Source organism: Canis lupus, chromosome 8 (genome assembly GCF_011100685.1).
Source record: "Canis lupus familiaris isolate Mischka breed German Shepherd chromosome 8, alternate assembly UU_Cfam_GSD_1.0, whole genome shotgun sequence".
Taxonomy (NCBI): Eukaryota; Metazoa; Chordata; class Mammalia; order Carnivora; family Canidae; genus Canis; species Canis lupus.
In genome coordinates, this window is record NC_049229.1 from 47,387,576 (window position 1) to 47,413,713 (window position 26,138).

At 40.4% G+C, this 26,138-nt stretch overlaps 1 protein-coding gene and 1 pseudogene across 3 annotated transcripts in view; one reads left to right on the top strand and one right to left on the bottom strand.

Moving 5' to 3' along the window:
- Nucleotides 1-836: 836 nt before the first annotated feature.
- LOC119873150 lies at nt 837-998 on the bottom strand (annotated as a pseudogene).
- A 589-nt stretch (nt 999-1,587) lies between these two features.
- Nucleotides 1,588-26,138, top strand: part of PTGR2 (prostaglandin reductase 2) — a 36,965-nt gene continuing 12,414 nt past the window's right edge. The window contains exons 1-4 of one of the 3 annotated variants that reach the window (XM_038545243.1): nt 1,588-1,607; nt 16,557-16,640; nt 18,545-18,663; nt 22,622-22,813. In XM_038545243.1, the coding sequence (XP_038401171.1) occupies nt 16,604-16,640; nt 18,545-18,663; nt 22,622-22,813 (348 nt within the window). In that variant the 5' untranslated portion in view covers nt 1,588-1,607; nt 16,557-16,603. The other 2 variants (XM_038545244.1, XM_038545245.1) reach the window with 2 other exon arrangements.

Here is a 26,138-nt window from a genome sequence, read left to right on the forward strand (position 1 = left end):
CTCCCCGCTTGGTGGGAAGAGACTATATAGGGAAAAGGAAAAAATAAAACATAAATTAATCTTTTAAAATACATACTGTCCATGCACCTGGAGGCTTGGTAGCTCTTACTCTGTGTTTAGGTGGACACTACGTGGTAACAGCAGCTAGAGTAAGAAGCCAGCATCCTTCTTGGCTGTCACCACACTCTCTGCCTTGCCCCCTGCCCAGGCTGCTTCTCCCAGTTGTGCTGAGACAATGCAGGGAGGGAATGGCACCTGTGCGAGGCCTTCGGTCCACAAGAAACCTCTGGATACCCAGAGGGGTCCAGAGACATATGCTATTGAGGAAATGATGCATCTTGTTCCCAGCAGCGGTAGTCCAGACTTCTCCAGGCAAGGCTCCCTGCCTCAGTGACCATCACAACTGTGAGACCAGCTGATCACTTTATATTCCTCCCAGCAACGAAAATACAGCCACTCAGTCAGCCACAAACTCAAGGATTGACAGAGGCCAGACACACTAGATGAAACACATTTGCAGATTATATGTGACAGAAGCATAGAGCAAAAAGACGACTTAAAGGGAAAAACCCATCTCAGTGGATTTCATATCAGTGGATACCTGACCCACACAGGCCAACTCCTAGGAACCACCAAAGCAGCAATTCAAGACCAGTCTAGGCAGACCTTGCCTAAAGGTGAAGAATTAAACTCAGCACAGGGAACCCTTCAGGAAAAAAAACAGCAAGCTTTCAGATGTTCCAATGATGCCCACATGCAATGAGCTGGATATTATGCTGTTTACAGTTAAGAGGTAATGCATTGTATTTCATACACATGTGATATGTGGAAACTGTATACATGGGTGTCTCAGAAATATCGCAACTATAGCATTGCATCCACCACAGAGCCTAGAGAGCAATATGGTATGGCTATATCACCTATTGACCCTTTTCAATTAGCAATAATCGCACCTTGGATAAACCTCATTGGCTACGATACTGCCACTGCGCAAAGCTCACCTATTGACCCTGAAAGAGATACTTAGTTTCTTCAAGGTGAGCCTTAAAATGGTATGTATGTATGTATTTATGCAATCTCTCAGGACCTGAGATCAAGAGTTGTGCACTCTTCCCATTAAGCCAGCCAGGCACTCCTAAAATATAAAATTCTTAATAACTTACTCAGAATACTATAGCTCCAACAGACAAAAACGCTTACACCTTTATTTACATGTTCATCTATCTACTTTTACTACGTATCTGTCATCTAGCTGTTTCTCAGGATGATGTTCACTACTCTGCTGTTTGGCAATCCTTTTCCAACTGGAGTCTGAAAATAGTGGCTTAATTGAATGTTCTCCCTGAGAGTAATTTCATCCCGTTGCCAAGGATCTGATTGCACATTGTGTTTTAGACTCATTGCACTTGACACTCCTTTCATGCTATTTTCACTCCTGATTTTATTATACATACTACTTCCCCCTGCCCTTCCCTAGGTATGTCCTCCACCCCACATGCACCCCAGCGCATCTGGTCACTGGCATTGTGCTGTCAGAAGATAATCTTGAAGTGCTGGCTTACTGATATGATGCTCAGCTGATGAAATGCTGAAATCAACCACAGAAGGTAGGTTTATTAGTGATATCAGGAAAAATGGGGGACGGCTGTAGTTGTAAATTGATAACTCATGAAAAACTTGAGTTTGCTGCCCGTGTGATACATGTGCTGCCCACATGGGCACTAGTGAGCATCTCCTGGTTTCAGTTGCTTTTCCTTTGTGAATAATTATGAGCAGTTTGCTAAAGAGAAAGACGCTATGTGATAACTTGAATACAATCTTCAACTATATTTACTCTGTATAATCTCTACATCTTTTACAAAACCATCTCTTGCCATGAGAAACACCAAGGCAGGGTGTTCATGGCAGCATCATTGTGTCTGGTCCTGGTGCTGTAGAGAATGTGTGCTGACGTGTGGACTAGCAGCTGTTAACAGGAAAAGCCTTTACCCGCTATTTCTTCAGTAGCCAATGAGCTAGGAGGAATAGCCAGGGCCAGGTATTAGGAATTCTTTTCTGGGGTAGAAGTTCCCTAAGAAGAGCCTCATAGGATTTGTGGAGCAGGTGGGGGAGAAATGAGAGGCATTTAAAAGAAGTATCTGAGGGATGCCTGGGTTGCTCAGTTGGTTAAACAACTGCCTTCAGCTCAGGTCATAATCCTAGGGTCCTGGGATCCAGCCCCACATGGAGCTTCTTGCTTAGCAGAGAGCCTGCTTCTCTCTCTCCCCTGCCTGCCATTCTGCCTACTTGTGCTCTTTATCTCTCTCTGTCAAATAAAGAAATAAAATCTTTTTTTTTTTTTAAAGTAAAAAAAAAAAAAAAAATTGGGGCACCTGGATGGCTCAGTGGTTGAGTGTCTGCTTTTGGCTCAGGGCATGATCCTGGGCTCCTGGGATTGAGTCTCAAATCAAGCTCCCTGCAGAGAGCCTGTTTCTCCCTCTGCCTATGTCTCTGCCTCTTTCTGTGTGTCTCTCATGAATAAATAAAAAATAAATAAACAAAAATAAATTTAAAAAGAAAAAAAGAAAAGAAGTGTTTGAGGCTCTCTGACTCTGGGCCTCATCTTCTCCAGGCTTTTCACAATTGAATGTGGAAATAGAGAAGGGAAAAAGAATATGCAAGCTACAGCAGTTGAGGTTGTTCATAGAGCATATGCCTTTTCTCTGAAGGTCTTTCCTCTAAGCAATAATTCAGCTGAACTCCTGTTTTCAGATTTTTGTGAAAATGACAAGATCACAGTGAGGGTGTCATTACTGCAATAATGTATGCTTCATTTTTCCATTACTGAAGGAGAAAACTCTCTGGGGAGTGAAATTCAACACTCAATTTAACAGTAGCACTGCATACTAATTCATGTTGAAATGTAAAACCAATCCAGTTAAAAAAAAAATCCAGATAAAATGAAATGGGCCATGATAATGGTATGGGCTTTCAACTAGATGGGTCTCATGTAATAAAGATTACAAATTCTTTCCTAAATGTTAATTAAAGTTCTCAATGCCTCTGGTATTAAATATAAAGGTGGCCACTTCGTGGATGAGAAAATTAAGACGAGAGGCTCTATAACTGGCCCAGGGGTGAATGAGAATTTGCAGGGAGGATGCGGTTACTGGATCCCTGGTTTCAGTGCCTGTCCTCGAAAAGCGTTAGATTCTGACCACAGAGCTTGGAGGTTTGACTGAGAGACTGAAGACAACCTGAATTTGGGAGACAGCCTTTAGATCTTTTACTCAATCATAAATATAAATTGCACCCTTTATATATGTCAAAGACTGTTCTAGCTAGCCCCTGGGATTCTCAATCTGAATACGATACAATTCCTAGGTTTGAGAAGCTTAAGTCTAGTAGTAAGAAAGACATATAAATAATTGTTGAATGGGGCAACAATATGCCTATATGGGATAGAGAGGCCACAAATACATTTTTCTGGTAATTACAAAACAAATGTAAAAAATAGTATCATAAATTTGCTCCATTACTGCAATAACCATTCACCAAGCCACTGAAATACTCTCACAAAGATCACTAGTGAGGTCCCTGTGGCTAAATGATCTATAAGGGAGGAGCATTAATTTTCCCTCTACTCTTCTGGCTCTCAGCTGAGAGGCCTATAAAAAGATTAACAAGAGAAAAACAAACAGAAGTATATTATCATGTATACCTCATGTACACACAAGAGATACCCAGGAAAAATGAGTAACTCTCCAAGATGGCATAGAATTTAGGATTATATATGTCTTTTTTTTTTTTAATTTATTTATTCAGAGGCGGAGAGAGAGAGAGGCAGGCAGAGAGGCAGAGACATAGGCAGAGGGAGAAGCAGGCTCCATACAGGGATCCCTATGTGGGACTTGATCCCAGGTCTCCAGGATCACACCCCAGGCTGCAGGCGGCGCCCGCGGCGCCAAACCGCTGCGCCACCGGGGCTGCCCCTATATATGTCTTAATAGGGAAGGGAGAGGAGGGCTGTAGGTCTCTAAGGTTGGTGAAACTCCAGGGTAGGTCATCTATGACAAGTGAGTTCCTTTTAGAAGATCTGTTTTTAGGCCTATGGGGGAGTTCAGAGAAGGTCCCTCTCTGCATTTGCTGTTTTTCAAGTGCCTACAGTTCAGAATAACCCACAAACCAAAGGAGCATATTTTGCAGTGGCATGTCTTGAATTCCTACAGTCATATTTGGGGGTGACATATTCTGCTACCCTTCAGATCTGAAAGTCACAGCTTGGTTTTCATGTACTTGGCTTTTCTGCAGCCTTGGACACTGCTGATTTTGTCTTTGCTTTTGAAACTCTCTCTTCTCATGACCTTGGTGGCATTCTGTTATCTTGCTTTTCATTTCACCTCTCTGCTTCTTTGCAGACTCTTTAAGTCCTCTTCAGGGCCTATAAGTAGGCTTTCTCCCTATATTGCTATTACTCCTTCTGAGCAATCTTATCTTGTCCTAGGAATCCTGACTGTCTACTCCTCTAGTTCAGTTGTCTGTCTTAAACTCCAGGTGGACCTGTATATCTCTACATGTTGGCTATCTCCATTTCAATCTTCTGTCAAGTCCTGTTGATTCTAACTCCTAAAAGTCCCATAGTCTCCCATTTCCAGAACCATTACCTTTATTTAGGTCACCATTATCTTCTGCTTAGAATCCTGCCTCCAGTCCAGTGCCCCTACCTCCCACTCCCATTTAAAATCCATTCTCCTAATTCCAGCCTGGGCTGGCCCCTTTAAAATGGAAATACAATCAGGTCCAAATCTTTAGAGCAAAACAACAAATTTGTAATAGTTCCTCCATTAGTATAAAATAGAAATTCCTTAACAAAACTCACAAGGCTCCATGTAATCTGATGTTCCCTTTCCACTTCTCCTACCTCATTCCTTTCCATGCTCTCGCCTCAAACTCATTGTGTTAGTCATACTAAACTTCTTTAAGTTCTCTGAAAATGCTTTGTTATCTCTTACCTCCACATTTTTTTTAAAGACTTTATTTATTCATGAGAGACACAGAGAGAGAGGCAGAGACACAGGCAGAGGGAGAAACAGGCTCCATGCAGGAAGCCCGATGTGGGACTTGATCCCGGGTCCGCAGGATCACACCCTGGACTGAAGGTGGCGCTCAAACCGCTGAGCCACTGGGGCTGCCCTTACCTCCACATTTATTTTTATTTTTTTTTTTAATTTTTATTTATGATAGTCACACAGAGAGAGAGAGAGAGAGAGAGAGGCAGAGACACAGGCAGAGGGAGAAGCAGGCTCTATGCACCGGGAGCCCGACGTGGGATTCGATCCCAGGTCTCCAGGATCGCGCCCTGGGCCAAAGGCAGGCGCCAAACCGCTGCGCCACCCAGGGATCCCTACCTCCACATTAAAAAAAAAAAAAAAAGATTTTATTTGTTTATTTGGCAGAAGGAGAGAGAGAGAGACAGAGAGAGAGAGAGAGAGAGCGAGCCCGCGAGCGCGTGCCCTTGTGCACATGAGCACAAGCAGGGATCCCAGGACCCTGGAATCATGACCCAACCCGAAGGAAGATATTTAACAGGCTGAGCCACCCAGGCACCCCCTGACCTCCACATTTTAGTATGTAGTATTCCCACAGTTTGGATTTGATTCCCACCTACACCCTTTCTGCACCCCATACCCTTGTGGCCTAATTGGCTTAAGATCTTTCCAATTTCAGTTTAGAGAGCTTTCCAGGTCCCTCAAGTAAGGGATTAATTTTTCTTCTGTGTGCTGCACAACATCCTGCATTTCTCCACTGTAGCCCTGGCAATGCTGTATTGGAACTGCCCAATTTCTTGTCCTAGTCCCCTCTAGATGAGGCTTGGTGAAGGAAGGGTCTGTGCCAGTCTTTTTCACCATTGCATACCATAGCGCCTGCATGTAATGGTTAAGAAATAATTATTTACTCAATGGATGAAAGAATGAAGCATTTACTGCCAATTTCACTCCATCTGGTACTCAATCACATACTGCATATACCATTACTTCCCTGTCTTCCCAACTGGATTGTAAATTTCCGTGGGTCAGGGACTTGAACTTGCATATGATATGCCATTAGCACCTATGAAGTGTTAAGCACACAGTAGGCTTCCATTTCCTTGTTAATTAGTTTAACAAATATAAAGAGTGTGTTTACAATATTAAAGGCAAATGTGAAGTTTGGGAGGAGGGAGGTGGGTGAAAAGGAAGCTGGGAAATGAGTCTGATTTAAACCTGCTATCTATTGCAATTTTTTATATCATTTGGTAGTTGCAAATATGGTCTTAATCACAGAGAAAACCTTATATATTAGCAGCTTAGTAAAGGAAATTTATTTCCATTTGCCAAGGGAGCAAGGAATCAAGGTTTAAAAATAGATCTAAATTTTTTTTTCTTTAAGATTTATTTATTTATCTTAGCAAGAGAGAGGGAGCATGAGTGGGAGGGGCAGAGGGAGAAGGAGAGAGAATCCCAAGCAGACTCTACGCTGATCGCAGAGACCGATCTGGGGCTTGCTCCCATAGGACCAATAGATCATGATCTGACCCCAAACCAAGTCCGACACTTAACAGACTGTGCCCCCCAGGCGCCCCAACAGATTTTTTTAAAAGTCCCTAACATGGAGGAGAAAAAAGAAGGGACCAAAAAAAAAAAATAACAGGACTCAGTAATAACCCAAAGGACCAGCATCTCCAGCCGGGAAGGAGCTGCCTTGGGTATTGTGCAATAGCTGTGGTTTGGCAGAAATTAGGTGACAAGATCCCTCTACCCTCCCGTTAAAGGATAATTATTTTTAAAACATCAAATCATGACTCATACAAATATAAAATTAACAGATGTCTAAGATTTTATTTAACACATTAATTAATGAGGGGACCAGTGAGATATTACAACTGATTCAAAAGATAATCCAAAGAGCAGACACATATGTAGACAATCAGCAATGCTGAAATTAATGTGCTTGATAGACACAACACTGGTTTCTTGAGTGAAGGGGAGAGAGATCTGTTGTACTCTAGGAACACTTTGCATTTGCATTTTTATGGGCAAGAATCATCTGCACTGCTATCAGGTTTTTTTTGCAACTAAGAGTTGTATAATAGCTCAAAGATAATGAAAGGTGAAGACAATTTGCTAGACTGGGCACCTACTAATTTTTTTCACCCAGATCAAACTCTTTCATAATTTTTCCTGATACTAGAAGGACGGCTCTACTTGTCCTCCAACATAAAGCTTTGTTGTGTGAAGGCTTAGTGTTTTTCTAAAAAGAGTTAAGAAAAATAGTTTTTGAAAATCAACCACAGAAAAGTAAAGTCTCCAGTCTCCTCAGATAAGACATCGAGTGGAATATAAATCTCAGTTCTTTTTTTTTTTTTTTAAATTTTTTTTTTATTTATTTATGATAGGCACACAGTGAGAGAGAGAGAGGCAGAGACACAGGCAGAGGGAGAAGCAGGCTCCATGCACCGGGAGCCCGATGTGGGATTCGATCCCGGGTCTCCAGGATCGCGCCCTGGGCCAAAGGCCGGCGCTAAACCGCTGCGCCACCCAGGGATCCCTAAATCTCAGTTCTATTTAGATGCTTATATGCTCCAAAAGCCAAGTTGATCTTTTTCTCTGAAATGGAACTTTCATGTCCTTCTCAAAACAGTATGTCTGACATATTGTTTTTTAATTTAAAAAAAAAATTTAAAAATTTTTTTAGTTTGTTTTCTTTTTTTTTTTTTAAGATTTTATTTATTTATTCATAGAGACACACACAGAGAGAGAAGCAGAGACACAGGCAGAGGGAGAAGCAGGCTCCATGCAGAAGGCCTGACGTGGGACTCGATCCATGGTCTCCAGGATCGCGCCCTGGGCTGCAGGAGGCGATAAACCGCTGCGCCACCGGGACTGCCCTGTTTTCTTTTTTTTTTTAAGATTTTATTTATTTATTCATGAGAGACACAGAGAGAGGCAGGAACATAGGCAGAGGGAGAAGCAGGCTCCTCAGAGGAAGCTTTATGTAGGACTTGATCCCTAACTGGGATCACGCCCTGAGCCAAAGGCAGACGCTCAACTGCTGAGTCACCCAGGTGTCCCAAAATTTTTTTTTTTTTTTTTTTTTTCCAAAATTTTTTTGAATAAAACCAAATGGAAATTCTGAAACTCAAGAGAACAATAACTGAAAAATCACTAGAGGGCTCAACAGCAGATTTGAGGTGGTAGGAATGAACTGAAAGATCAATAGAAATCATCTTTTATTTTTTTTTTTATTTTTATTTATTTATTTTTTTTTTAGAAATCATCTTTTAAAGATGATTTAGGGGACGCCTGGGTGGCTCAGTGGTTGAGTGTCTATCTGCCTTTGGCTCAGGGTGTGATCCCGATCCCGGGACCGAGTCCCGCATCGGGCTCCCTGCATGGAGCCTGCTTCTTCCTCTGCCTGTGTCTCTGCCTCTCTCTCTCTCTGTGTCTCTCGTGAATAAATACATAAAATCTTAAAAAAAAAAAAAAGACGATTTAGGGCAGCCTGGCTGGCTCAGTTGGTGAGACATGCAGCTCTTGATCTTGGGGTTGCGGGTTCTGGCCCCATGTTGGGCATAGTGATTACTTAAAAAAAAAACACCCCAGACTCATGTCAATATCTAATACATATACTCTACATCTAATACAGTAATTTGTAGCATAGTTTGAAATATACTATAGTATACTTTAGTATATCTAGAGCCATTCAATATACATCTGTCCTTCACTAGTGATGTGAATTTTGATTACCTGCTTATTTTTTTACTTTTCTACTTTATGATCACGCAAATATCTTGTCCCTCAACACAGTGTCCCTGTTATATTGTGATTTACAATAAGAAATATATATTTGGTCTTCCATTTCTGGCACAGAGTTCCTAAAACCCTTGGAACTTCCCAAGTGCTAAGAATGATCTAAGTGTCACCTGTCATGTTAATGAAGTAACTACTAGGGGCGCTTGGCTGGCTAAGTCAGTGGTGCTTAAAACTCTTGATCTCAGGGTGGTGACTTTGAGTACCACATTGGATGTAGAAATAACTAAAAATAAATAAATTTTAAAAAATGAGGTAACTTTTAGAAAGCCCGTAGGTAACCTAAAGATGGGGGCTGGTTGCCAGGGGAACCAATTAAATGATTAGAGGGTTGGAACTGTTCAGTCCTCCCTCCACCCAACACATCCAGAGAGGGGAGAGTGGCTGGAGATTGAGTTCAATCAGCAATGGCCAATGATTTAATCAATCGTGACTTTTTTTTTTTAAAGATTTTATTTATTTATTCATGAGAGAGAGATAGAGAGAGAGGCAGAGACACAGGCAGAGAGAGAGAAGCAGGCTCCATGCAGGGAGCCCGATGCAGAACTTGATCTCGGGTCTCCAGCATCACATCACACCCTGGGCCAAAGGCAGGCGCCAAACGGCCGAGCCACCCAGGTGTCCTCAATAGTGCCTTTGTAATGAAGCCTGCATAGATCCTGAAAAGGATGGGGGTTTGGAAAGCTTCTGGGTTGATAAAGATGTGGAGATACAGGGAGAGTGTGGAACTTGGAGAGGGCATGGACACTCCACATCCTTTTCCCATACTTTGCCCTATGTGCCTTTTTAATCTGACTGTTCCTGAGTTATATCATTTTATTTTATTAGTTTTTATTTTATTTTCAGTAGGTTCCACACACAGTATGGGGCTTAAACTCATGACCCTGAGATTAAGAGTTGCATGCTCCACTGGCTGAGCCAGGCAGGTGCCCCATGGGTTCTATCATTTTATAATAAACTGGTAATCTAGTAAGTAAAGTATCTTTCTGAGTTCTGTGAGCCAATCTAGCAAGTTAATTGAACCCAAAGTGGGGGGTATTAGAACCTCCAATCTATAGACATTTGGTTAGAAGCACAGGTAACAACTTGGACTTTCAATCGGTATCTGAAGTGTGTGTGTGTGTATGTACACGCGCGCATGGCGGGGAGGGGGGGCAGTCTTGTAGGATTGAGCCCTTAACCTGTGGTCTGATGCTATCTCCAGATAGATAGCATCAAAATGGAGTTGAACTCTAGGACAACCAGCTGGTGTTGGAAGATTGCTTGGTGGTGTGTGGGAAGTACCCAACCACCATTGGATTGAGTGCAGAATCTTAGTCCTCCTGGATTTACCATCCATTGATAATTCTCGTCTGATCCAATCTTTACTGTGAAAGCTATAAAATGATAATTTTCCAACTCTAGTATTCTCCTTTACATTTATTAGTTGGTCCTCAGCATTCTGCTGTAAGCAAGAACCCACCATTCTCTCTTTGTTATTGTTACAGCTTCACGAATTTCTATTTCTACAGTGTTCATAAATCATTAATGTACTTAATTATTTTGGTGCTCCAGTTTTCCCAGATTTGGCCAGTAGGATCCCCTTCAAGCTGGTTTCTGCATCTCTATGACATGCTTCACCATTTTTTTCAACACTTCCTTGATATCTAGCAAAAAAAGATGATGTAGGGTCATTTGGTACCTATCCTGCCCTAGCCCTAGAATCAGCCATTTCTCTAGGGGGCCCTAATTCTCTTTTAGCGGGCATATTAGTTATCGCTGCATGACCAGCTACTCCCAAACTTATAACACTAATTATTATCTCACACAATTTCTGAGGTTCAGAAACTTGGGAGAAGTTTAGCTAGGTAGATTCTAGATAAGTTTCTCTCCTTATGTGAGGTCTTTATTTATTTATTTATTTATTTATTTATTTATTTATTTATTTATTTATTTTAAAAAAACATTTTATATTTGTTTATTTTAGAGAGAGAGAGTGAGGAGAAAAGCAGAGGGAGAGGGATAAGTAGACTCAGTGCTGAGCCTGGTGCCCACTGTGGGGCTAGATCCCACTACCCTAAGATCATGACCTGACCTGAAATCAAGAGTTGGACACTTAACCAACTGAGGCACCCAGGCATGCCTCATGAGGTCATAATTAAGAATTTTGAGGGGTGCCTGGGTGGCTCAGTCAGTTAAGCATCTGTCTTTGGCTTGGTTGGTGATCCTAGGGTCCTGAGATCACAGGCTTCCTGGCTTCTTCCTTTGCCTGCCACTCCACCTGCTTGTGCTTTCTCTCTGTGTCAAATAAATGAAAAATCTTAAAAAAAAAAAAAAAAAAAAAGAATTTTGGGGAATGGGAACTCATTCTGGGGAAAGAAATCGCACTTATTACATGGAGTTCACAGGCCCTAGAATCAAGAGAGTAAAAACCAATTTGATATTGTAGGAGTTCTTTTCTACTTTGAAAGACTGTTTCCTGGGGCACCTGGGTGGCTCAGTCAGTTAACTGTCTACATTCAACTCAGGTCATGATTTCAGGGGTCCTGGGCCTCAGACTCCCTGCTCAGTGAGGAATCTGTCCTCCCTTGGCCCCTTCCCTTGCACCTGCTCCCCCCCTTAAATAAATAAATAGAATCTTAAAAAAAAAAAAACTGTTTCTTTTAAGTTCAAGTTCTAGACTACATTTACTTTATGCTATTACTTTTGGTCTCTTAAAGCATTTTCTTTTTCAACAGTTGGTTCAAGTTAAAAAAAAGTATGTTGTTGAAGGTTTACCTGTATAAGATGATAACAGATAAACTCCTGCCTGAAAGTTTGCAAAGTAGTATAAAGTTTCTAGTTCTTTCCTGAAGCTTTCTTAAAGAAGTAAGTAGCTTTCATCTTTCAGAGATGAAGCTACTAATCTGTTGAATGATTCTTACCCTCTTGCTCATTAACCCCAGTCATCATTCAGCTACTGAATACCATGATTCATTCTGAGCTATTAGCTCTGACATGAATACAATATAAATAGCAATTCCTTCACCTGCCTAATTCAGATGGTCTCTCTTAGGGTTTAACATCCCTGGGGTTCCAAGCTGTCTTAGTAATAAGCCTTGCTCAACCCAGTTCAACACAAAAGACAATTAATAATTAATGAAAAAAATTAATAATTAATGAAATTGAGAAATCAGTCCATAGTGTAGCCAGGGTGCAGGGGTGCAAGGGCATCTGACGGTGTGTGTGTGTGTGTGTCCAAAACAAACCAGATTTGGCCACTTGCCGCCAATAAAATCGAAAGGCAAAGAGACGAGGTGAAATGAGAAAAGCCTTTTATTTCAGTGAGGCCAATACTGGGAAGACAGTGGACTAGTGTCTCCAAGAGTGCCTCCAAAAACCTGAAAATACTTCGTTTTCTTTCTTTCTTTTTTTTTAATACTTCCAGGTTTCTACAATGAAAATGTGGGGCAAAGGTCATGGGTACACGCAGGTCAGGTCGAACATTGTCTTGGGGTCAGTCATTAGGGTTTTGATGGCTCAGGGCAGTCCTTATTGCTTGAGGGTACACTTCACCAGCAAGATCTTTTGCCTGAGTTAAGAGATAGGCTTGAAAGAATTTAATCAATTAGAACTCAGTGGTCAAGACCAACGATTTGCTTTTGGGTCAAGGCAGTACACCGGGGCCACAGGGTCAACTTATTAACACAGTCTGCCCAGGGGCGCCTCATAGGGCTCAGTTAAGGCACCCACTGCTTTTGGGCTCAGCTCATGATTCTCAGGATGCTGAGACCAAGTCCGGCCTAGGCGATGTGCCTGCTGAAGACAGGCTCTTTCCGCCTGCCCCTCCCCCACCAGCAACAACAAAAACCCACAACACGCTGCCCAGACAAGTGAGGATCCATTAAAACGCCGCGCCCTCCCCACCTCTCCCACGCGGGAACCCGGGCGTCCTGCCTGAACTGTAGAAGCCCGCCCCTAAGCGGAGAGGGCGGGGGCGAGGAGGCGAGGTCTAGCAGTGCGCCTGCGTACTGGGTTCGGAGGGCCGAGGTCGCGCGGCGGGCCCCCTCGCGAGCTCCACAAACCCCGCGAGATTTCCTCCGGAGCTGCGTGGCGGTGAGTGCCCGGAGCCGGGCGGCCCCGCGGCTGCTGGCGGGGGAGCCTTCCGCGTGTGGGAGGCTCTAGGAACCGGGGTGACCTCCGCTTTTTCTCCCTGAGCTGGGGTGACGCTGGCGTTATTGCCTAGGTCACTAGGTCAGGGAACGCTCGAGAAGAAATAGGGGCAGATTTTTTTTTTCTTTTGAAATTGTTGGGAGTAAGCAACCTCGAGTTTGGACGAGGTTATGTGTAAGGTGCGTCGGGGACGTTCATTTAGCACATTTATTGAGCACCTTTCATGTGCCAGAGGGTGGACATAAATCATTGAACAAACGTCACAAATCCCGATCCCCTGGGGGCGCTGTCTGGAAGCTAGTTTGAATTTGGGGGCTGTAGACGCAGATTTGGAGTAATTTCCATGTGAGTGGTGGGTTATGGGAGCCAGGGAGGAAGGGGAGGTCAGTGGGGGAGGGGAAGAGCCAGGCAGGAACCCCTAATATTAGACTGGGGCAGAAGGAGGAGGAAACTGAAGGCTCAAAGGAAGAGGGAGCGACAAGCCAGCCAGAAAGTGTGGGAAATCCCAGAGATTTCCACCTTTTATAACAAGGTGGCGGTCAGCAGAGCCATTTATGTAGGATAATTGAACGAAATAAGGATAGGAAATGTTTCTTTAAAAAGATTTAGGAAGCTGGGCAGCCCGGGTGGCTCGGCGGTTTGGCACCTGCCAGGGCTGATCTTGGAGACCCGGGATCGAGTCCCGCGTCGGGATCCGGGATCCCTGCATGGAGCCTGCTTCTCTCTCTCTCTGCCCGCCCCCCCCCCCCCCCCGCCGTGTCTCTCATGAATAAATAAATAAAATCTAAAAAAAAAAAAAAAAAAAAAGATTTAGGAAGCTCATGTTGTGGAAATGGTATGTGTTGTGTTTGAGTGTGGGTTCCAGCGTCGTCATTACCAGTTGTGCAAGCATGGGCAAGTTCTTCAACCTACTCCCTTTTCTCATCTAGAAAATGAGGATAAATGATGGTACATCCTCAGAGAGTTGTTGGGTGGAGGGGTCAAGCGACACTGTGATTGTAAAAACGTTAGCCCAGCCCCTGGCATTTAGTAACATTCAGAAGACTGGCTGAGAGAAGAATCTCCTAAGGTCCCACGTGATTAGAACTGGGACAGGTACTCTGTATACCTAGTTCAGTGCCCTTTTCCTAATGATAGGTTACTAGTAGTTGCTCAAATAACCTGCTCTTTATGACTAGCACCGCAGGGAATTTTTCACTGGATCATTGACCTGGTGTTATTTGGGGGACATTACTTAGCATTAATTGGAAACCCACTTAATATACCGACCGAACATGGTATGCTTAATGCCAGTAAAGAGTTGACTGTCTTCTCCACTTCTCTGCTAGGGATGAATGTAACACCGCCTCCTTTCAGATCTATAACTAAGTGTGTCATATTTTGAGACTTTAGTTTTGTAACTAAGTCAAGTTCTTTATGTTTCATTTTTTAAAGATTTTACTTATTCGTGAGAGACACACAGAGAGAGAGAGAGAGAGAGAGAGAGAGGCAGAGGGAGAAGCAGGCTCTCTGTGGGGAACCCCACGAGGGTCTTGATTCCAGGACCTTGGGATCGTGACCTGAGCCAAAGGCAGCCGCTCAACCACTAAGCCACCCAGGTGTCCCAATTTCTCTATGTTTTACTTATTTTATTTTATTTTTTTAAGATTTTATTTATTTATTCATGACAGAGAGAGAGGCAGAGACACAGGCAGAGGGAGAAGCAGGCTCCATGCAGGGAGCCCGACGTGGGACTCGATCCTGGGACTCCAGGATCACGCCCTGGGCTGAAGGTGCACTAAACTGCTGAGCCACTCGGGCTGCCCATTCTTTATGTTTTAAATGTGTTGTTGTGCTATCAAGGGATATTGTGGAATTATCCTACCTTAGTTCTAGTATTTGACAGTTGAAAACTTTCTAATTTAATACAGAAGGAGAGGGGATCCCTGGGTGGCTCAGCGGTTTGGCGCCTGCCTTCAGCCCAGGGCATGATCCTGGGGTCCTAGGATCGAGTCCCTCCTTGAGCTCCCTGCATGGAGCCTGCTTCTCCCTCTGCCTGTGTCTCTCCCTATCTCTGTCTCTCATGAATAAATAAAATCTTTAAAAAAGGAGAATAATTTGATAGGGTGCTTTTCATGCTGATAAACCGTGATTGGACAAATCTACAGTGTGCATATTTTAAAGAAAACATACATTGAAAGTAATCAGAGAAGAGGACAAATAGGAAACTTCATTTGGGAAGACTTATTTGATTGAAAATTATGGTGCTGTTAATAACCACTTCGGAGTAGTTATCTTTGGATCCAGCATCAGTTTGGAAAATTTTGCTTTTTAGTTCTTCTATAATTTACACATAGGGTAATTCAATAGAAAATTTCCTTTTGGGGATCCCTGGGTGGCTCAGCAGTTAAGCACCTGCCTTTGGCCCAGGGTGTGATTCTGGAGTTCCGGGATCAAGTCCCGCATTGGACTCCCTGCATGGAACCTGCTCCTCCCTCTGCCTGTATCTCTGCCTCTGTCTCTAATGAATAAATAAAATCTTAAAAAAAAAAAAAAAAAGAAAGACAAGTTCCTTTTAAAAATATGTTTAGCCCTACAAGACATTTTGGACTTTTTTATTTTTAAATATTTTATTTATTTATTCATGAGAGACACACATGGGGGCGGGGAGGGCAGAGACACAGGCAGAGGGAAAAGCAGGCTCCATGCAGGGAGCCCGACGTGGGACTTGATCTCAGGTCTCTAGGATCACGTGCTGGGGTGAGGGTGGCGCTAAACTGCTGAGCCACCCGGGCTGCCCATACATTAAATATTAATTGAATATTTAGCACTCAAAATAGTGCTTGGCACATAGTAACATTAAGGGCAGAGCTTTTTCCCCCAAATCAGATAATGCCAGCACTGGAACTTCATTTTGCTTCTTTTATTAGCTCAAGTTGAAAACCCAGAATAAACTGATCCTTTACTTACTTATTTGGCCATTCTGTACTATAGAATTTCCTATAAGGTGAAGATTTAAAAATGTTTTTATATTTTACTTTTCTTTAAGTTTATTTTAATTTTTTTTTTTAGTAATCTCTACACCCTGTGTGGGGCTCGGACTTATGAACCTGAGATCAAGAGTTATATGCTCCTCCAACTGACCCAACCAAGCGCCTCTGATGTTTTATTTATATTATAAACAAAATTGTTTATTTCCATTTTGATAGATGAATAAAAATTTTTTTGAAAATTTGGTTACATCTCAAGCAGCTAGTGTTTTTATTTTGCTATTAGATTAACTGTCTAACTCTGGATGAATAGATCATGTTTTCTTTTTAATCAAGCCACAGTGGGAGGCTTAATCATGATGGAATAAGGATGAATGTGCTTGAATTATGAGGCCAAAACCATTTTGTCTTACTCAGTCTTTTGAACTCGTTCTTATTACCCAAAAATTCTGATTAAATTTAGTCTTCACATATTTGCTTTAGGAGACAAACTCTGACACTCAACTGTATCTTTTATGGATCCTACAGATGTCTTTTCCTCTCCTTGTTCAGAAACGCAAACATGCTTTTTAAAAAAAATTGGTGAATATTTTAAAATTTTGTGATTTACAGACTTTTCTGTTTATAGGAGTTATTTTGTACAAGAATCTTGTGAGACCACTGTGGAGCGAGGTGATGATTGTGCAAAGAGTGGTTCTGAATTCCCGACCTGGTATGTATTTGTCTGTGATGAATGAACAGCTGTGGTCTTTGATAATTATTATTTTTTAAGATTTATTTATTAATGAGAGAGAGAGAGCAGGGGGAGGGGCAGATGGAGAGAGAGAGAGAAAGAGAGAGAGAGAGAGAATCTTAAGCAGACTCCCCACTGAGCACAGAGCCCTAGGTGGGGCTCCATCCCATGACCCTGAGATTATGACATGAGCTGAAATCAAGAGTCAGACACTCAACCAACTGAACCACCCAGATTCTCCAGTCTTTGATAATTATTAATGAAAATGAAGGAACAAAAGTAATAGTCAATGTGGTAAAATTAAGTGAGGAAGATATTAACCTTAGTAGAGATATTAGAAGAAACTCTTTAAGCAATGTAAGTGATTGCTTATCAAGGCTATTTGTTGAAGAAAAAAGGTATTTGAGAATTATTATATTTAAAAGGTTATATTACATATATATGGTTTTGTTTTTTCTTTAAAATTTGTATTGTTGAATCTTAAAATTTGCCTTTCTGTTTTATGGAAAGCACTGACTTAAGTCTGTGCTGATGTCTAACTTGAATCATAAAAAATTAAGTATGGAAATAACCTGAGAAGTTTGGGCCCATGCTGCTTTGGTTTTACTGTTTACTGAAGTGTATGGCCTGGGGAAATCACTTTTCTTTCTCTCTCTCTTTTTTTTTTTTTATCCCCCAGTTACTGATTTCAGGTTTAGTAAAGTGAGCTATTAGATTAAAATGTTTATATTCTATTCCCACTTTAGACATTCAATGACTCAATAGGAAATTTGCTTGTGTAAAACATAACTAAGAATACACTTTTAGTGATGGCATTTTCTGCTTATGAATTTTTCTTTCCATACTTCAAATTTTCTAAGTTTCAAGACTTTATTTATTTATTTAAAAGTAGGTTCCACACCCAATATGGACCTTGAACTCACAACCTTCAGATCAAGAGTTTCATGCTCCACCCACTGAGATAGCCAGGTGCCCCACGACTTTACTTTTCTTTTTTTTTTTTTTTTTAAAGATTTTATTTATTTATTCATGAGAGACACAGAGAGAGAGAGAGAGAGAGAGAGAGAGAGGCAGAGACATAGGCAGAGGGAGAAGCAGGCTCCATGCAGGGAGTCCGATGTGGGCCTCGATCCTTGGATCCCAGGATCACACTCTGAGCCAAATGAGGCACCCAAGCGTCCCAAGACTTTACTTTTTAAAAAAATTACATTAATTTCAGTTTCCATTTCTCTTAAAAGGAGGAAGGAAAGTTAACTATTTTTTTTGGCTGATACAATGTTTCTGCTACTTTGTAAATTTTGATTTTCACAAATTTTTTTGATTTTCATAATTTAAAACAATTGGCTATGAGTTTTCACTTTTGAAATCCTATAATTTTAAAACAGATTAGGTGATTTATCTGTAATTATCTTTAGTTATTTAAAAAATATATATTTTTTTAATTTGAGAAAGAGAGAGAGTGCATCCATGAGAAGGGTGAGGAGCCAGGGAGAAGCAAACTCCCTGCTGAGCAGGAAGCCTGATATGGGGCTCAGTCCCAGGACTCTGGAATCTGACCTGAGCCAAAAGCAGATGCTTAACAGACTGAGCCACCCCGGCGCCCCGTAATCATTTTTATTTTTTAATTTTTTTCCCGTAATCATCTTTAAAAAAAAAGAAATTTTGAGGTTGTTAGCAATATTCCATAGGGACTTCTTGGAGAAAATCAAGATCAATTAAAGCTTTTGAAGGATTTATATTGTGTTACAGAGAAATTACAAAACAATATAGATTTATTCATGTCTGTATTAAAAGGGACTTATCTGAATCCTAGAATCTAAAGAATAATAAAGAATTATATAGGAAAGTGACTTTTTGATTTTATATTTTCTTTAATATTATAGGAGTAAATGGTAATCCAGTGGCAGAAAATTTCCGAGTAGAAGAAGTAAATTTGCCAAATAATATCAATGAAGGACAAGTACAAGTGAGAACTCTTTATCTTTCTGTGGATCCTTACATGGTAAGAATCAGGATTTTGTGACTTGGTGAAAATTAATTTTATTTTAATATTTTTCATGTTGCACCTCAATTTTACTTTACAGTCTTTAAGATTTTTTTTTAATTTTTTTTAATTTTTTTTTATTATTTTTTTTTATGATAGTCACACAGAGAGAGAGAGAGAGGCAGAGACATAGGCAGAGACATAGGCAGAGGGAGAAGCAGGCTCCATGCACCGGGAGCCCGACGTGGGATTCGATCCCGGGTCTCCAGGATCGCGCCCTGGGCCAAAGGCAGGCACTAAACCGCTGCGCCACCCAGGGATCCCTCTTTAAGATTAATAAATATTTGAGCAATTATACCTTTTTTTTGAGCAGTTATATATCGATACCTGGGAATTACAGATTGCATTTGTTTTTTTATTCACTAGTGTTATGAAAGGATACTGTAGAAGGAATGTTTTCATAAGGTTAATCAAGTTCTTTCAAATGTCCAGATCACTTCCCAGTAGTAAATGAAACTCGAAGATAGCAAATTAGGATTGGAAATTTTCTCAAATTGATCCAGTTTACAAGGTAGGCTCTATAAGACCTTTATTCTAGTTGGTCTCTCTTTTTTTAGAGACTTATGTATTTTAGAGAGAGAGAGGGAGAGAGAAACTCAAGTAGACTATCCACTGAGCCTGAGGTGGGGCTCAGTCTCAAGACCTGAGCCAAAACCAAGAGTTGGATGCTTAACCATTTGTACCACCCAGGTGCCCCTCTAGTTGGTCTCTTTTTGAAGGAACAGACTCACTTTTAGATAAAGGAGACTTATTGAAAGATACTGTTTAGGACTGACACCAAGAAGCCCTCAGATACATGGACTTAGACTCTATAAACAGAGATAGTTTTTGCTTCTCTTTTTTCTATACAAATACTTTTTATTTCATTTTCTTGCTGGATTAGAACCTCTAGTACAATCTTATATAGAAGTAGTGAGTGCGGACATCTTTATCTTGTTCCTAGATCTCAGGGGGAAAGCATTCAGCCTTTCACCATTAAGTATGATGTGAGATTTTTGAAAATGCCCTTTATCAAGTTGATGAGATTTCCTATTTCTGATTTGGTTCCTGCTTTGTTGAGTGTTTTTTATCTTAAAGGAGTGGTTTTTTTTTTATTGTGATAAAATATATATAACAAAATATGCCATTTTAACCGTTTTTAAGTGTATAATTCAGTGGCATTAAGAACATTCACACACACACACAAAAAGAACATTCACAATGTTGTATAGCCATTATCATTTTCCATTTCCAGAACTTTTTCATCATCCTAAACAAAAGTTCTGTGTCCATTAAATTATGAAGTATCCATTACTCCTCCCAGAGCAGTTTTAGATTTTGTCATTTGCATTTGCTGCTTCTCTTGAGATGACCATATGGTTTTTGTTTTGAATCTAATGATATGGTTTATTACATTAATTTTCAGATGTTAAACTAATCTTGCAGTCTTGGAATAAATGACACTTGTTCCTGGTATATAATTCCTTGATATGTTGTTGGATTTATTTTCTTTAAGCTTTTATCTACTTATTTGAGAGAGAGAGTACATGCACAAGTGGAAGGAGGAACAGAGGGAGAGGGACAAGCAGACTCCACTGTGAGTGCAGAGCCCAATGTGAGGCTTGATGTGGGTGACTGAGCCACCTAGGCACCCTAATATGTTGTTAGATTTAGTTTGATACTATTTTGGTAGAGTTTGTGAAAAATTGGTATTCTTGAAAAGACTGGTAGGTGAATTCTGGTGCTTCCCCATGTGGCCCTGTGTGGTACAGTGTGCTCCTCCTCTTAGCAATTGTTTAAGTAATAAACTCTTCCTTCAAGGCAGTTGTCTCTGTGTCTGTTATTTTACTATACCTGACTAAAAATCCTAAGTACAAATTAAAACAAGCCTTTGTACTTGCTGTCCCTCTGTCTTCCTCCCACCCCTTTCCCATTATCTGGCCAACTCCCGTTATTCCCTCAAAGCCTGCATTAAAAGGATTTGCTTTGGTAAATCACCTTGAGCCCTCAAACTAATCCTGTTACATTTTCTCAAAACAGGACCTTGATCTATAGCATTTATCCCACTTGTAACAAGGAATTATCTATGTAGTTATTAGATGTCAGTCTTTCCTAATAAAGAGTAAACTTATGGAGGCAGAGGTCTTATTTATCACTATATTTCCAGGTACTAGTATGGTGCTTATTAAGTATTAATTAAAGGAAGGAGGGAAGAAAATTATTTTGGTTGCTTTTACTAGACATTGTTCTTAAGAATATATATCCAAATTTATAACTAATTTTAATCACCATGTATAGAGAATATTTTACATGGTTTTATTTAATGTATATATAATTTGATATTTAAGTGACTTTATGTATATATTTTCATTTGAAAAACTAGTCCAAATATAATTTTGGTGGTTATATAATCTATTGTATTGACATCATTTGCTTACCTATGGAGAAGTACTTGTTCCTATTTTTCTCTGCTAGCCTTGTTTAGACTCAGGTCCTTGAGGGGCACCTGGCTGGCTCAGTCAGTAGGGCATTTCAGGTTTGTTAGTTTGGGCCCAATATTGGGTGTAGAGATTACTTAAAAAAATTACCTTAAAAGAAAAGAGAAAGAGAGGTCCTTGGTCTGGCAGTATTCAAAGGTTGTTATACATGCCTTGAAAAATACTTGGGAGGAGCACACTAGCAGAAGTGTAGTTAGTATATTGTCATAGAAGCTTCTGCCTCAATTCCCCATTTGGTCCTTTTCTGTGGTGAACTGAACTATACCACATGGGGCCCCCTAATCAAGTAGCAGCCTATTATTTCTATCTCCTGGACCAAGATGAAGGCCTCTACATCTTGGCCTTCATGAATGGGCAAGAGTGAGTCACATAAGAGAGCCTTGATTGCTTCCCAGAGAATTCTTTAGCCCTAGGCCTGTGGAAAGGTGTAGTACCATTGTGACATTTTGTCTTTGTAGAATAAAGAGAACATCCACCTGAGGTTGAGGGGTATAATGTTGGGCTAGGTCTAAAATGATGAACAAATGTGTAAAAATTGTTTCATTTCTTTTTGGGTTATTTCCATTGAGGAAGCAGAATTGCTAAGCCAAAAGAAATAAGTAGCATTACAGTCTATATGTTGCCAGTTTGTTTTCTATGAAAAATGTACAGTTTTATAATAGCAACATTTAAGTGTAGATGATTTGCCACAATCCATTGAAACCATTGACATGGTATTTTGTATAATTTTGGTAGTGTAATGTAATAGTACTTAAATTTCTTTGTTTAAAAATTTTAACAGCTTTATTGAAATATAATTCACCTATCATACAATGTATACATTTGTAGTGTATAATTCAGGGGTGCCTGGCTGGCTCAGTCAGAAGAGCATGTGACTCTTGATTCTGGGGTCACGAGTTCAAGCCCCACGTTGGGTGGAGAGATTATTAAAAATAAGTAAATAGGGATCCCTGGGTGGCGCAGCGGTTTGGCGCCTGCCTTTGGCCCAGGGCGCGATCCTGGAGACCCGGGATCGAATCCCACGTCCGGCTCCCGGTGCATGGAGCCTGCTTCTCCCTCTGCCTGTGTCTCTGCCTCTCTCTCTCTCTCTGTGACTATCATAAATAAATAAAAAAAATTAAAAAAAATGAAAATAAAAATAATAAGTAAATAAATAAACTCAAAAAAATGTATAATTCAGTGGTTTTTAGTCTGTTCACAAAGTTGGGGACCTTTCTAATTGTCCTTTACTTCTTTATGTGTTAGAGAGGGGATATGTCTTCGTTTTGAGGATAAAAAATAACTAAAAGGAAATAGAATTTAAGATAAATATAATTTGTTTTACTAAGACTTTAATTAACATTACTGACTATATATCTTTCTTTTAGTCACGAGGTAAATCAGTAAACTGGCCAGTATTATCAGGGAGAATTATCCTAATCAACATTTTCCTTTTTTAGCGTTGCAGGATGAATGAAGACACTGGTACTGACTATATAACACCTTGGCAGCTGTCTCAAGTGGTTGATGGTGGAGGTATTGGAATTGTAGAAGAAAGCAAACACTTAAATTTTACCAAAGGCGATTTTGTGATTTCTTTCTATTGGCCCTGGCAAACCAAGGTGATTCTGGATGGAAATGGCCTTGAAAAGGTGATGTATAATATACAGTATTTGTTTTTTCTCCCCTCTGTAATTTTTACTTTGTGCATTTGGCGTTCAGTTTGTTATCAGGGAAAAAAATAAGAGTATATATTTTCTTTTAGATAGCTTCTAAAATGTGGAAAACTGTTGTTTCTTTTCCACTGTTGGCTGTAACTATAGATGGCAGTTATTAGGTTATTAGTGAATGGTGGTGTTTTCTGTATTTAATTTATTTCTCAAATTTTGCATATATAAAATAAAACCTGAATTGTAAGCATCAAAAAAAATATTTTATGCCAAGAACCAGAAGGCCTCTTAGAGTTGTATGCTTTAAAGTTTCCTGACAGGGTGCCTGGGTGGCTCAGTGGTTGAGCATCTGCCTTTGGCTCAGGTTGTGATCCTGGGGTCCTGGGATTGAGTCCTGCATAGGGCTTCCCGCAGGGAGCCTGCTTCTTCCTCTGCCTATCTCTCTGTGTCTCTCATGAATAAATAAAATCATTAAAAAAAACAAAGTTTCCTGAAAAATTGCCATTTGACTTAAGAAATTTGTTTGGTTTGTTCTTAAAATTCTATTTTGTATCAAAGTTCTGAGTTCAGTTTCTGCTGTTAGTTGAATTGTGTGAAATTACCACGATTTGTTTTGACCTATAAAACTGGGCGAAAAAAAAAAAAAACTGGGCGGCTTCATGTAATTCAACCTAATATATGTCATCACAGAAGTTACTTTATGACTCTGACCCTTAGTTTTCTCATGTGCAAGATGAAAATAGTAGCTGTCTCACAAATGAGTGTGGAAATCAGATGCTATGGGAAATATGACTAAGACTTTCTAAAAAGTTTTATAAAATTTTAGTATTTTTTTAAGATTAAGAACATCTGGGCAGCCCCGGTGGCCCAGTGGTTTAGTGCCGCCTTCTGCCCTGGGCCTGATCCTGGAGACCCGGGATCGAGTCCCACGTCGGGTTCCTTGCATGGAGCCTGCTCCTCCCTCTGCCTGTGTCTGTCTCTGTCTCTCTCTTTCTGTGTCTGTCATGAATAAATAAATAAAATATTTTTAAAAAGATTAAGAACATTTAAAAAAGTTTATTCGAGAGAGATAGCACAAGTCCGGGCAAAGGAAGGGCAGAGGGAGGGGAAAAAGCAGATTCCTTGCTGAGCAGAGAGCCCCATGCCGGGTTTGATCACAGGACCCTGGAACCAAGACCTGAGCTGAAGGCAGACACTTAACCCACTGAGCCACCCAGGTGCCCCTAGTACTTATTATTATTATTATTTTTTAAAGATTTTATTTATTTATTCATGAGAGATACAGAGAGAGAGAGAGAGAGGCAGAGATACAGGCAGAGGGAGAAGCAGGCTCTATGCAGGGAGCCCCATGTGGGACTTGATCCCTGGAACTCTGGGATCACACCCTGGGCGGAGGGCAGGCGCTGAACTGCTGAGCCACCCAGGGATCCCCAGTACTTCTTTTTATTAAAAATTCTTGTAATCAGTTAAAGGTGACTGTTAAGATACAAATGATATGTGGCAGACGTTATATAATAATTTTCAACCTAATGGTACTAGTAAAATATATTTAACTAGAAATTTCTTAGCAGGAAGTGAAAAAGAAATATTCAGCAGGTTCTGGTTTTCCTTGTCATTGTGCTCTGGTGGGAAATGGAACAGTTGGGGAAGCTTAAAACTTTAGGCATAGGTATTAAAAATGAAGAAGAGGAATTCAGAGGGTGTGGAGAAAGGATATATGCTAAACACAAACCTATCTTACAATGTTTTTATATTGATTTTACTAATAAATAACTATTAACCTACATGAAATATTTCTGTGTAGACCTTTCTAAGTATTGTTGACTTTAATATTTCCATTACCTTTATGTACACAGTAGGTTAACTAATAGCCATGTAAGGCTGCTGAATACAGGGGCACCTTGGTGGCTCAATGGTTGAGCGGCTGCCTTTGGCTCAGGTCATGATTCCAGGGTCCTGGGCTGGAGTCCCACATGAGGCTCCCCGCAGGGAGCCTGCTTCTCCCTCTGCCTAATGTCTCTGCCTCTCTTTGTGTCTTTCGTGAATAAATAAATAGAATCTTAAAAAAAAAAAAAGACTACTGAATACAAACTGCCATTTTATTTGTTTATAGTAGCTTAAGTACAAATCAAAGTAGTGAATCTTTATTGCATTTGGTGGTTTCTTAAATTTTTACCAAAATTATTCAATTCCTTACAAAATTATTATAAAATTTTTATAATAGGGAGTCTTTCCATATCATTTCTCTTTATCCAATTCCCCCTACTGTACAGATAAGAAAACAGACACAGGGAATGTAGAAGTACCTGGTAAACATATAAACATAAAATTCTAAAAAGTTAAGAGAGCCCTCATTTTATTCTGTAATTAAGTTGAAAGAAATTGTTTCACACTTTTCTTATATTTTTATGATACATTTTAAAGCATTATTAATGAGACAGAGTTTGAGCTGATTTTTTAAAAGATTTTAATTTGTATATTTGAGAGAACCAGAGTGAGAGAGAGAGAGAGAGAGAAAACACAAGCAGGGAGGGGCAGAGGGAGAGGGAGAAGCAGACTCCCCGCTGAGCAGGGAGTGCAACATGGGGCTTGATTCCGGGACTCCAGGATCATGACCTGAGCCAAAGGCAGATGCTCAACTGACTGAGCCACCTGGGTGCCCCTGAGTTGATTTTTATATAGATAAATGTTTACTTTAGAATTGCTCAGAGATTTTAAAACCTTCCAACCCTGCCTAGTGTTTTCCTCTTAAATATTTCTTCTCTTTTTGTATACTTGGGGCATTGGCAAGAAAGAATGGTTAGTGTCAGTGTCTTTCATGTGGGAATTCTTTCAAGTTTCTGTTTTTTTGCTATAAAGAAAAGCAATATTCATTTCCTTCTTAGTCTGTACAAATAAACTATAGAATTTTAGCAAGACTGAAGAATGGCTCACTGTTCTAGAAACCCTATTGGGTTATTTATTGGTCTGCTTGGCGTACCATTACAAAATACCAAAGACTGGGTGGCTTAAACGACAGAAACTTATTTTCTCACAGTTCTGGAGGCTAAAAATCTGAGATCTAGGTGCTGGAAAATGTGGTTTGTAGTGAAACCTCTTTTCCTGGCTTATAGTTGGCTTCCTTTTTGCTGTGTTTTGATGGAGCATTCCACCTTTCATTTGTGCATGTACAGAGAAAAAGCTCTGGTGTCTCTTCCTCTTCTCATAAGGAAACAAGTCCTATTGGATTAGCGTCCCTTCCTTATGACTTTATTTAACCTCAATTATCTCCTTAAAGGCCCTGTCTCCAAATATAGTTACATTACGG